Raw genomic sequence first — 12,846 nt, forward strand, 5'->3', positions numbered from 1 at the left:
GAAAACCGATTTTTTTAACGTTGGCACGGAAAACGAGGCAGTGGCGAACCTCGGCGGCGGCGGCGCTCGGGCGGCTAGGGTTTGGGGCGCGGGTGGCTGGGCCTCTGCTGGCTCCCCCCCTCAGCTTATAAAGCCTAGTGGGTCGGGAGTCCGGGTCAGACACGGCCCCTAGGTCGGTTCGTTTTTTTATTATTATTATTCCGCTCGGAAGAAAAAAATAAAAACAAATACTAAACGGACTTCAAAAATTCCAAAATAAATTTTCACGGGCTTCTAAAATCAAGCCGCCCAAGGTGAACATTTATTTGGAACCTAACTGCAATTTACATTTTTCCTAAATTCAAATAAAACATCGAAAAACTCCGAAATAAAATCTTATTTGATTTTATTATTAAATCCTCAATATTTCTTTATTTTGAAAACTTCATTTTATTCCCTCTCTCATATTTTTGTAATAGAAATAATTGATGATAAAATAAATAAAATCAAATGATCCTATTCTCAAAATTTGAAAAAACTCAAATATGAAAATAACGAAATCCCCAACTCTCTCCGTGGGTCATTGAGTTGCGTAGAATTTGTAGGATCAACCAAAATGCAAAATAAAATATGATATGCATTGATGATCTAATGCATAACATTTCAAATTGAAAATTTGGGATGTTACACCTTCGCCTTCTGCACCATGCGCCAACCTATGTTGGCATAGTTTAGCATAAACCGCGAGCAAAGTATTGACTGCACTGTCTTCGGCGCAGAATGGTGCTGGGATGAATTCATCATAGGCATGACCTGAAATTGGGATTCCCATGGCATCATCAACAAGCAACAGTGGGTACCCCATCTCACCCTGACTTGTGATTTGTTGGGGAACGTAGTAATTTTAAAATTTTCCTACGCACACGCAAGATCATGGTGATGCATAGCAACGAGAGGGGAAAGTGTTGTCCACGTACCCTCGTAGACCGAAAGCGGAAGCGTTAGCACAACACGGTTGATGTAGTCGTACGTCTTCACGATCCGACCGATCAAGTATCGAACGCACGGCACCTCCGAGTTCTGCACACGTTCAACTCGATGATGTCCCTCGAACTCCGATCCAGCCGACCTTTGAGGGAGAGTTCCATCAGCACGACGGCGTGGTGACGATGTTGATATTCTACCGTCACATGGCTTCACCTAAGCACCAGTATGATATTATCGAGGTGGACTATGGTGAAGAGGGGCACCGTACACGGCTAAAAGATTCAAGAGATCAATTGTTGTGTCTATGGGGTGCCCCTCTCCTCCGTATATAAAGGAGGAGAGGAGAGGGCCGGCCAAGGGGAGGTGGCGCGCCCAAGGGGGAGTAGGACTCCTTCTTTTCCTATTTGGAGAGGGAGAGGGAAGGAAGAGGAAGGAGGGAGGAAGGAAAGGGGGGCCGGCCCCCTTCCCAATTCAGATTGGGCTTGGAGGGGCGCCCCCTCCCTTGCTCCTTTCCCCTCCTTTCCACTAAAGCCCATTAAGGCCCATATACCTCCCGGGGGGTTCCGATAGCCTCCCGGTGCTCCGGTATTATCCCGATCTCACCCGGAACTATTCCGGTATCCAAATATAGTTGTCCAATATATCGATCTTTACGTCTCGAACATTTTGAGACTCCTCGTCATGTCCATGATCACATCCGGGACTCTGAACTACCTTCGGTACATCAAAAACTATAAACTCATAATATAATCGTCATCGAACTTTAAGCGTGCGGACCCTACGGGTTCGAGAACTATGTAGACATGACCGAGACACGTCTCCGGTCAATAACCAATAGCGGAACCTGGATGCTCATATTGGCTCCTACATATTCTACGAAGATCTTTATCGGTCAAACCGCATAACAACATACGTTGTTCCCTTTGTCATCGGTATGTTACTTGCCCGAGATTCGATCGTCGGTATCTCAATACCTAGTTCAATCTCGTTACCGGCAAGTCTTTTACTCGTTCCGTAATACATCATTCCGCAACTAACTTATTAGTTACAATGCTTGCAAGGTTTATAGTGATGTGTATTACCGAGTGGGCCCAGAGATACCTCTCCGATGATCGGAGTGACAAATCCTAATCTCGAAATACGCCAACCCAACAAGTACCTTCGGAGACACCTGTAGAGCACCTTTATAATCACCCAGTTACGTTGTGACGTTTGATAGCATACAAAGTGTTCCTCCGGTAAACGGGAGTTGCATAATCTCATAGTCATAGGAACATGTATAAGTCATGAAGAAAGCAATAGCAACAAACTAAACGATCAAGTGCTAAGCTAACGGAATGAGTCAAGTCAATCACATCATTCTCCTAATGAGGTGATCCCGTTAATCAAATGACAACTCTTTGTCTATGCTAGGAAACATAACCATCTTTGATCAACGAGCTAGTCAAGTAAAGGCATACTAGTGACACTCTGTTTGTCTATGTATTCACACATGTATCATATTTCCGGTTAATACAATTCTAGCATGAATACTAAACATTTATCATGATATAAGAAAATAAATAATAACTTTATTATTGCCTCTAGGGCATATTTCCTTCATGATTAAGGTATGACCATCAACATTCCAGAAATCAATAAAGGCTTGAATGAGCGGCCAAGCTGGGCAGATGCGGAAAAGTATGCTGAAAACTCCTCTAAGAATGCCTGCACGCTCCAACATTTGCCTGTCCTCCTCAGCTATCAACATCATCCTAGCCCAGATTAAAAATTTCTCACTGTAAGGCAGCCCCACTTGTAGCTGGGCCGCGCTATCTCGCCTCCATCTCTTCTCAAGAGATTTGATAAATTCTTGGGCTAGAGTTCTTGTGGGAAAATCAGGAGCCTTGTCGAGGACTGGATTAAGTATTACCAAGGTCGTTGGACTAGTGTTCTTGACAGGGGGCTCCCATGGCTTATTTTGCTCGCCCCCACTCCGCAATGTACGCCTCGTCAATTTCGAGGGCGCTATTGGTACTGTACACTTTGGGTCAGAAGTTGGTGAAGCTTCGATGACAAGCTTTGTTCCCCTACTGAGTTTGAGGTGGGTGGCCACAGCACTGATGCAGTGCTCCACATCTCCATCAAAGATAGCCGTCAAGGGATCCACTTCCATCCCCTCTTCTTTATATGCATCCTGACTGCTGGCAGCAGCATGAGGTGTCAGTGAGGGACCATCAACGTGCGTTTGTTTTCCCTGAAATAAAAAGGGACACAACATAGCAGTGAGCAAGTTCCCTATGTGCACACGGTATAACTATCAAAAACAATTACATGGGATGCTTACCTCTGAAACATCATTAGAGTGTTGTTCCTTCCCTGTTCCTCCCATGCTACCAGAATGTGTGTGAGTTGTGGGCTTGCTCGTCTCAGCAGAAGGTGAAAGATCTTTACCTTGGCCCGAATATTTTGGCCGACGATTTCCTTTAAAATGATCACGATCACCCTGGGTGTGACGATGTGAAGAAAATGAGCGTGGGGGTGGAGGAGCACGTCTATCCCAGTTATGCTCAGGGCCTCGATGGAAACCTGGGCCCGATAAGTCGCGAGGAGGGTAGTAGTTGCTCGGGGGCCGCTCACGATCCACGTAATATTGATGTTCTCTCTCTCTCTCCAGGGAGGTGCTTCCCCCCAAAATCGATGATCTCGATGAGGAGAGTTGTTACCTCGCCTAGGATAAGGCTCGTTGCCCCAGGGTCCCGGCTGAAAGGGAGGTCCTCTTGGTGGCTCGTCAGAGCGTGACTCGCGTTGCATGCGATGGAAACTTCCGTTAAAGTCTCCCATGGAAAGCCACCTAGAAAGTTTTTTAAAAGGTGAGTGAATCAAATGCAAAAACACATGATTTGTATGAGAATATAAAGAAAAAAACAAGGCTCAGGGTGCCTGTGTTGCGCATGGCAATGGCAGTTCTCCTAGTCCAGCTTCCTGATATGTTTTCTCAGTGTCGGCTATATGTCTGGGCATGTACTAAAATAGAGCCTGACACCGCTCAGTGTTACTAAAAAACCCGACATGGTGGGTTGGGAACTCATGCCTAATCATCGTTCTAAGCCTAAAGCTATTACGATTTACGGCCATTGTACAATGACATGTGATTTACATGGCCTCTGCTAAACGGCCTACATCGACATCATGAACTCACGACAATGGTTGATGAGCGCTATACAGTAACATCAATGTTTCTGTGGCCTCCACTGACGGCCCTTACACTTTGTCCAGGCTTTGCTCAGTAAAACAAAAAAATGTGAATCCTGGGCTGATTTATTCACAGACGCCTAAACCCATGCTCTGCTAATTCAACATAGTTTGTTCCCATCTTGGTGTATTCAGAAACATCTACAGGGCATGGTTGTATTATCTTCTATGTAAATCTGCAGTTTTGCACATATTGTAGTCCAGTATGCCTACAATAATCAGAGCTCTTCTTCTCTGCATCTGTACACTGAGTTAATTTGTTCAGGCCTTTGCTCTGTCGAACACATGATATTTTCAGCCTGACATACCTAAAACACCTTCAGGGCATAGCTCAAGTGCCCCTTGTCTTCCTTCAGCGAATTAGGGGCCTTTAATTGCTAGAGAAACTATATGGTCTGCACAAGCTGCACAAGCTACAAACTGGCAATGATTTGATTTGCAGCTTAACTTTGGTCTGCATGGTAAACTGATGGACAGATTGGCACAATGATGAAGCATTTGTTCCCCTGGTTCTGTGGTACAGTAGTAGCACCATCTTTTATCTATATCCAGTTTGATATGCTGTTTGATTTCTCAAATCTACAACCTACGGGCCTTTATTAAAACTGCTGCTAGTATCCATCTATGCCCTGTACTGTAGCAAGCAAGGTTTGCTCATCTATAGCTACTCAAATCTGCATACCAACTTGCCCTTTTCTCAAAATCTCTTGCGGCAACACTACCAGGAGTAGAACAAGGAGGTCAAATAACTAGATGCTAGGTGCTCTTGGCTGGGCGCCCCAACCCTGTACAAAAAAATCACCATACCTTCAGATCTCGTCGGGAAGAGCAGGTCTTGCCGAGCCGAAGTGCTTCCGCCACGGCAACGATCAGGGGGCAAAAGATGAACGACTCCAGAATTTATAGAAGCCATACAGATAGATCTTTTCTTGAGGAGCAATTTAATTTCAGGCCTCCTTTGGTTCAAAGGATGGGAATTTTATAGGAATAGGAAAAGTATAGGAAATGAGGTGTATGCATTTCCAATCCTATGGCTGCTCAGATCATAGGAATAGGAAATTAAATGCCCTTTGGTTCACAGGATAGGAACACACATAGGAAACATAAAAAAATAATATTTTAATTTAAAGCAACTAGCTGTTAGTTGCTCTCAAGCAACTAGCCGTTACACGGCTGTACTAGCTTTCTCTCCCTATATATCATCTTGTTGTGGAGATCAAAACACACACATCTCATCTTCAGAATACACACAAATCTCATCTTCAGTTTATGGTTAGCTAACCAAAGAAGGAACCCCTCCAGCAGCTTCTAGCATGGTCGTCAACAACAACCAGGATAACATAAACAACAGGTTAGTACATATGCATTGACAATATGATTTAGCTCCATATTTTCTTTGCTGATCCACATCTCACTGATAGAACATACAAATATTTTCAGCATTTCTTGCTGATTTACACACATTTCAATGGATCCAAGCTATCATAGGAGGTCACAGATGGAGGATGAATTCATGTTATTTGTCTTCCCTACCATGGAAGAAGGAAGGGAGAAAAAACCAATGCATACATCTAGTCTTACAGGAGCTGCTTATGTCCAGGAAATCTTAAATGGGCATGAAAGCTTATGCAGAAGGCATTTCAGAATGGAGGCTTACATCTTTCATGCTCTAGTTGAGAAGCTGCGTGAGAATGAAATACTTGAAGATTCTACAATAGTCTCCTTGGAAGAAAAGGTTGCCATATTTTTATATGCAATTGCAAAAAATGCTAGTAATGAAACCTTGCAGGATAGGTTCCAGCACAGTGGGCAAACCATCAGTCGACACTTTGGAGATGTACTAGAGGCAATTACAAAGCTTGCAAGCATCTATATACGCCCACCTTCTCTTCGACCACATCCAGTCTTGAGGAGATCACATTTCCATCCCTACTTCAATGTAAGCATACATTTTCATATATTTCTGACTTTGTATTGGTAAATGTAATATGGTTGTTTGAAGTTTTATTCAAAATAATATCTCATGATATAATATGAATACAGGATTGCATTGGTGCTATTGATGGTACACATATTCCAATGACTATCTCACCACATGAACAAGAGCCATATCGAAACAGAAAGCAAACAATCACACAAAATGTTATGGTTGCATGTGACTTTGATTTGAGGTTTGTGCATGTGCATCCTGGCTGGGAAGGATCAGCCTCGGATGCAAGGCTTCTCCAAGATGCACTTAACCATGGATTTCAGGTACCTCATGGTAAATATTATCTTGTAGATGCGGGCTATGCAAACACACCACAGTTTCTTGCCCCATACCGTGGAACTAGATACCATTTGCAAGAACAAGCACAAGTACGTTAAAGGCCGCGGAATCGTAGAGAACTATTCAACCTTCGCCATGCACAATTACGGAATCATATAGAGAATTATTGGCATAGTGAAAAAGAGATTTCCAGTTCTGAAAGTTGCTACACACTATTCCCCCGGCAAACAAGTTGACATATCAATGGCATGTTGTGTCCTACATAATTTCATTCGGCTTCATGATGGAGATGTCTCATGGCTCAACAATGACACTCCAGATATTGACCCACATCTAATTGTGGACGTGCCCACGGGAGATGAAAACTACACTAGTGATGTTGGAGCATTCAATAACACAAGAGAAGCAGGAAACCACCTACGGGATTATATAGCAGATAAACTGTGGGAGGACTATATTGCAAGAAGAGCTTGATATATGCATTGTAACGTGTACCGCAAACAAATGTATGGCAAAAAAATATACTGCAAACCAAGATTATGGCATGTCGAAATTGTAATATTCATTAAAGCAAAGTACTAGATGCCATGTTCGTTTTCTGCAACTACTACATGCTTGCTCTTTCATTTTCTGCAGCAAGTAGTTCTACCAAAATATTACCCAGCCATGTACTTCTACTCCCTAGTTCAGCTTTCTACTTCAAGTAATTCTACCAAAATACAACCTAGCTAGCCACACACTTTGTTTGCGTCCAACAAAAGACTCCACGCATCTTAAGTGCTATGCCAAAATACTACCTAGCAGCCTGCAAGTAATATGTTTAGATATGCCCAATCTGCCTTTTGAGCCAGGCTAATCTTGGTTCATCCGTAGAAAACGATAGGAAAAGCTCTCTATTCTCCTTGCTTTTGAAGATATCAGCAGCCATCACCATATCAGCCATTTGTAGACCAGGTAGACGTTCAAGTGTTGTGACACACCTACTGATGCTATAGGGATCCTCAAGCTTCTTCTCCTCAATAGCTGCAAACCGTTCAATTTCTTCTTTCTTGAGCTTCAAGTACTTCTCTTGAAAATCACTATTTTTCTGCCTCTTTGTGGGTCTTGCTCCACACATTTCCGGTGTTTTCACAAACTGAGAATTCATTTGTGTGGAGCGCCTTGATGGGCATTGCTGCTGGGGAAAATCAGAAGTGTCTTTCTCACCTTCTTCTTCAATGGGAAAATCAGCAGCATTTATATTAGGTGAGGGTGATCCATCATAATCATTGGTCCCTTGTGATTCTGCAAATTTGGTTTGTGATGGTTCTTTATCCCTATCTGCATAATAGTCCATGCCACGCCTATTCCTTCCTTCAGCATACCGTCCTGGAGATGATTAAAAACTAGTGAGAACATGCTTACAACACAGAAAGTGTTTGTCTCTCCATACAATGTTATAGCTTACCTTCATACAATGCAAATAAATCATCATAATATGGAAAGTGTTTGTCTCTCCATATGAGTGCATCCGTGTTATGACGCTCCGCAAATGATTCCCAAACGGCATCTGGGGCAACAACTTTCATTCCGATACGGTCCCAACCAAAGCCACTCTCAGCTGCCAACTCTTTCACAGTGCGGAAGTCTTTCTTCAGATCCAGTTCCTTTTGTTTCACTTTTTTAACATCTAGTGACAAGCCAAACTTTTTGTTTATGTTATCCACAATCTTATTCCATGCCTCTTTACTCCATGCATTCTGAGTTCTATAACCTGGGACATTAAAATCTTTCAGCAGTTGAATAAGATATAGCTTCATTTGGTGACTCCACTTGGCTCTAGGAAGACTCTTTTTGGAATTTGAAACTGCAAAGCAAAGAGCTATATTACATAATATGCAATTGTGCTTCCATGATTAAATTTCAGTAATTCACCACATTAACAAGACCGAGATTAAGAGATTTTGTACCACTATCCTCATGCTGCCTTGCACTCCTTTGGTCAAAGTCGAGGTCATCACAACGCTGCAGCGTACCAAAATTAGGACGGCGTCCTATGATCCTTTGACTGAACTCCAAGTCATCAAGTCCTGAAATACACAAAATATTATGCTATTGTGCTTCCGTATTAATTTCACCAAATTAACTTAACCAAGAATAAGAGAATCAATACCATTGTCCTGACCAATATTTGTTTGGTGTCCTGTAGCTCCTTGAGTAAACTCCAGGTCATCAAGTCCTTGAATATATTGAACATTATGCAATTGTGTTTCCATGATTAAATTTTACCATATTAAATTGAATAAGAATAAGAGAAATTGTACCATTGTCCTGATGGTGACCAATATTTGGACAAGGTATTGTAGTCCTTTGACTGAACTCATGGCCTTGAATACCAAAGTCTATCATCCTGCCTTGATCATCCATCTGAAGAAACTGAATCGTATTATTAGTGGGACTAGTGAGATAGTAAAATATGTACTGTTATGTAATAAAAGAAATTACGTTTTAATAAGACATATAATGGGACTAGTGAGAGCTGAGAGATGAGTCAAGCCACAATCAATTGTATTGCCTGGTCAGAGTTACAAGAGTACAAGTAGGGAACACAAGAACTACTCCCGTGATGGACGGCACCAGCTATACATCTGTGCTATTAGATTAGGACTCTAAAAGCTAGCAAACTGAGCAATTAGATTAGGACTATGCGTCTAATTTTTGTTGGGCCCTTTCCTAAAAAATCTTGGGATTGGGCTGGACTAGAGACTCATGATACGGGGGATTTCTAGGGGCATCTCACACCGGCAAGATGGACAGGGCTATTTCTCCATTAATTAGCACCGGATCTGAAAATCAATAGAGAGAGAAAGATAGAATCGTACCTGAAGAGACTTGCGGCAGATGGATGCCGCTGGGGCTTGGTGGCTAGCTGGTCGACGGTAGATGCTCCAGCTTGCCGGTGGTTCCTGCCCGCCGCCTGGATGTGGTCGCGTCGCGCGGCCGTCTGCCGCCGTCCTCCCTGCCGGTCGATCTTCAAGGTTGGAGCTGCGCCGCTCTGTGTGAGGAGAGGAGGGGCGGCTGGACATGTCGATTTTGCTTCTTTTCCCCTCCCTCTCTCTATTTGTGCGCAGGTGAGTGAAGCGGCCGAGCGAAAAAAAGGGAGGGAACAGTTGCCGCCGCGCGCGTCGTTCACGCCAGGAAGTTTTCCATTAGGTTGGACCTCTTTTTTCTGTTCCTGCAAAACGTGAAGGAAAGGAAGAAATCCTGTACAGGAATAGGATGGCATTCCTGTGAACCAAAGGCCTCCAAAGGATTATTTCCTACAAATATCCTATCCTACAAAATTCCTATAAAAATCCTATAAACCAAAGGAGGCCTCAACACGATGTAGAATCCCTCCCACAGTTAGATTCCGTAGGCTTATCTGCAGGAATTTTTTTTAGATCTTATCTGCAGGCGTTGAGTTTGAAGAGAGCTGAAGCTTCTCGCTTAGCGTTGATCCTCTATACGATTGACATCCTCTGTATACTTGGGCCCAACTTGAGGCCCAGTTAAAACAAAGTGTGGCCCATGTGAACCAGAGTTATCAGCACGACAATTGTTCTGAGCTGAGGATTTTCTCGAAGTCTTGGCACATCTCACGTGCACACCCATTTATGAGACCTACATTCACGCTCGATGTTTAGCGTGCTAGTCACCCGTTACGATATTCCTTTACAAGAATAGTGTCACACCATGGGAATCATGCACATGATTCGCTCCTAAGGCATGGCATACTATGTTGCTAAAATGCCCCATTATTTGTGGTAAGAACTTTCACGACAATTTTCTCAAAGGGGCATAGTTTTTTTTGCCCTAGTACAAAACAAAATTTGTGAAATACCGCAAGTTTATTGCACCCGGCTAATAATTACACAAGCCCGAGTCTGCTATGTTCCTCGGCGCGCTTGTATTTTCCTCATCCATATATCGGACGACTCTTTTAGTCCGTCCTGTTTGATTGCGGGAGCAGTGAAGTATGCCAGTGTGGTACATATGAATCTGTGAAACCTTTCAGTTCTATAGGTTGGCACCGTGGCTGTTACATGGTCGCAGTAGAGTTGATAAATTCCTTTAAGAAGTGGCATGGACTTTCGCTACATGTTAAAGAAGATCCAATGTGACTTTGTTGGCTGACATCGCATTGAAGCGGTTGCAACAAGGTCCTCGAGATATTTTGAGGCAATGGAATGGACTTTATCCATGGTCTCGCGTTATTTTCTACTGGTGCTTGTGCCCTAATCTTGCACGATGATACACACACTAATTTGCGGCATGGACTTTCACTGCATTACTTTCTAGTCTCATTTGTGGCATGGTTTCGCCATAATGTTCGTAACACTCGTTGGCGGTATGGTTTCGCCGCAACATTTAGTATTCATCTATGGCATGGGCTTTCACCATGTTTTTCCTATTCTCTTACTGTTGTGGCATGGATTCGCTGCAACCATACTTATAATATATATGGTCCACTCATGGCATGGACTTCCGTCATGGTGTTCCATTTATTCATTATTTGGCAGGGATCTGCGCCAAATTCTATGAGTTCTACACTGGTTACCCTAGGCAAGTAATACTCTATCCTAACTGAGGCATCAATTCATATTTGCGCCCAGTCGATTAGTTTCACCAAGTCAAGTTCGATCGGCTATGCCACCAAACTTTACTTGGTGGGGGGCATTTGTTCGACGAAATTTTGTCACCATCTATAATAAAGTTGGCTGAGTATGTTTACATGGGCCACTTTGCTAGGCCATGTGTTTAGCCTTGGTAAAAGAAAGATTTTAAAAAATAGAAAGAAAGGAGAAAGCAATGGATGTGGTGCTAGTAATACACATACGTGCGCTAGGCACTAGTTATTAGCAAGTCCCATGATTAATCAGTGTTGCATGTACATGCATGGATTGTGCCAGCATGCACAACACGCGCAAAGAGCCGTGGCTAGGCATGTATAGTGTATGTATAATGATGGGTGTAGACGCACAGTAGCACCAGTACACGACCCCAAACGTGATCGATCAGGTCAGCGTGTACTCATGTGTTGCGAGCGCCCAACTGCGTACACTTTTCATAATTAATCCTTAAGTAGCCAGGATAAACATCAGCACACCCGACGGGAGGGATAAACATAAGCGCCTGGTTTGTAGGCAGGATCACTCTCGGCTTCAACAGAAAAACGGTGGCGGCCGTGCTGTACGAGCTGCTCCTTCGTATCACCAAAATCTCGTTGCCTCCCGGCGGCCGCGTCGACACGGCCATGTGCTCTAATGGTAAGAAATGATGAGATCTTTGACATACTCTTTTCTCACAGGTGGTTGCCTCAAGTTAAAAGATCGGTTTACACCGAATCCATTTGTTGCCTCGGGTTGTTTTAGATTGGTTTACCAATCCAGTCGTGGCATGTAATAGATATTTGATAGGCAGATCAACCAGTGCATGGTTTGGATTCGGATCGCTCCCATAACAGATCGTTTCCGTATAAAAATATTTGGAGGCAAATTGCTGGTGCTGGATTTGGATTCGGATCGCTTTCATAGTTGATCGTTTCTGTACAGAAATGTTTGAGAAGAAATATTTGGTTTCGGATCGCCCTAGTGCTGATCGTTTCCACGTAGAAGTATTTGAGGGGCCTGTTAATTTGACAGCTTGAGTCAGATTCGGATCGCCATTGCAGATTGTTTTCCTTTTAGAAAATTTTGTGAGGAAAATCATGACGTTTGACTCGGATCCAGATTACTCAAGAAGCAGATCGATTCTGCACTTATAAAATTCCCTCAGCCTAATCAGGAAAGGTTGGTGTTGGTGTCAAAACCGGCGGATCTCGGGTAGGGGGTCTCGAACTGTGCGTCTAGGCCGGATGGTAACAGGAGGCAGGGGACACAAAGATTTACCCAGGTTCGGGCCCTCTTGATGGAGGTAAAACCCTACGTCCTGCTTGATTAATATTGATGATATGGGTAGTACAAGAGTAGATCTACCACGAGATCAGAGAGGCTAAACCCTAGAAGCTAGCCTATGGTATGATTGTATGTTGTGATTGTTGTCCTACAGACTAAAACCCTTTAGTTTATATAGACACCGGAGAGGGTTAGGGTTACACAAGGTCAGTTACAAAGGAGGAGATATCCATATACATATTGCCTAGCTTGCCTTCCACGCCAAGTAGAGTCCCATCCGGACACGAGACGAAGTCTTCAATCTTGTATCTTCATAGTCTAACAGTCCGGCCAATGGAGATAGTCCGGCTGTCCGAAGACCCCCTAATCCAGGACTCCCTCAGTTGGGCTGGCAAATATTCAGAGGGGTGGCAGATCTTCTCATAAGGCTTGTGTATAAAGTTCAGATTGACTAGATTAGTA

General features: G+C 43.4%; 3 protein-coding genes across 3 annotated transcripts; 1 reads left to right on the forward strand and 2 right to left on the reverse strand.

Moving 5' to 3' along the window:
* Positions 1–663: 663 nt before the first annotated feature.
* Positions 664–5,136, reverse strand: LOC119272464. The gene is made up of 5 exons (XM_037553948.1): positions 5,008–5,136; positions 3,535–3,799; positions 3,293–3,451; positions 2,591–3,202; positions 664–792 (listed from the first exon to the last, which is right to left on the reverse strand). The coding sequence occupies exons 2-5, from the start codon at positions 3,787–3,789 to the stop codon at positions 664–666; spliced, it is 1,155 nt and encodes a 384-aa protein (XP_037409845.1). The 5' UTR covers positions 3,790–3,799; positions 5,008–5,136.
* A 267-nt stretch (positions 5,137–5,403) lies between these two features.
* LOC119271674 lies at positions 5,404–6,553 on the forward strand. The gene is made up of 4 exons (XM_037553411.1): positions 5,404–5,551; positions 5,689–6,139; positions 6,244–6,371; positions 6,482–6,553. The coding sequence occupies exons 1-4, from the start codon at positions 5,514–5,516 to the stop codon at positions 6,531–6,533; spliced, it is 669 nt and encodes a 222-aa protein (XP_037409308.1). The 5' UTR covers positions 5,404–5,513; the 3' UTR covers positions 6,534–6,553.
* A 736-nt stretch (positions 6,554–7,289) lies between these two features.
* LOC119272465 (uncharacterized protein At2g29880-like) lies at positions 7,290–9,617 on the reverse strand. Its single transcript, XM_037553949.1, has 6 exons — positions 9,331–9,617; positions 8,773–8,875; positions 8,622–8,687; positions 8,419–8,538; positions 7,917–8,222; positions 7,290–7,837 (listed from the first exon to the last, which is right to left on the reverse strand). Exons 1-6 carry the CDS (start codon positions 9,532–9,534, stop codon positions 7,290–7,292), a joined length of 1,347 nt encoding a protein of 448 aa, XP_037409846.1. The 5' UTR covers positions 9,535–9,617.
* Between the last annotated feature and the right edge of the window lie 3,229 nt (positions 9,618–12,846).

Source organism: Triticum dicoccoides, chromosome 3A (assembly GCF_002162155.2).
Source record: "Triticum dicoccoides isolate Atlit2015 ecotype Zavitan chromosome 3A, WEW_v2.0, whole genome shotgun sequence".
In the NCBI taxonomy this organism is placed as follows: Eukaryota; Viridiplantae; Streptophyta; class Magnoliopsida; order Poales; family Poaceae; genus Triticum; species Triticum dicoccoides.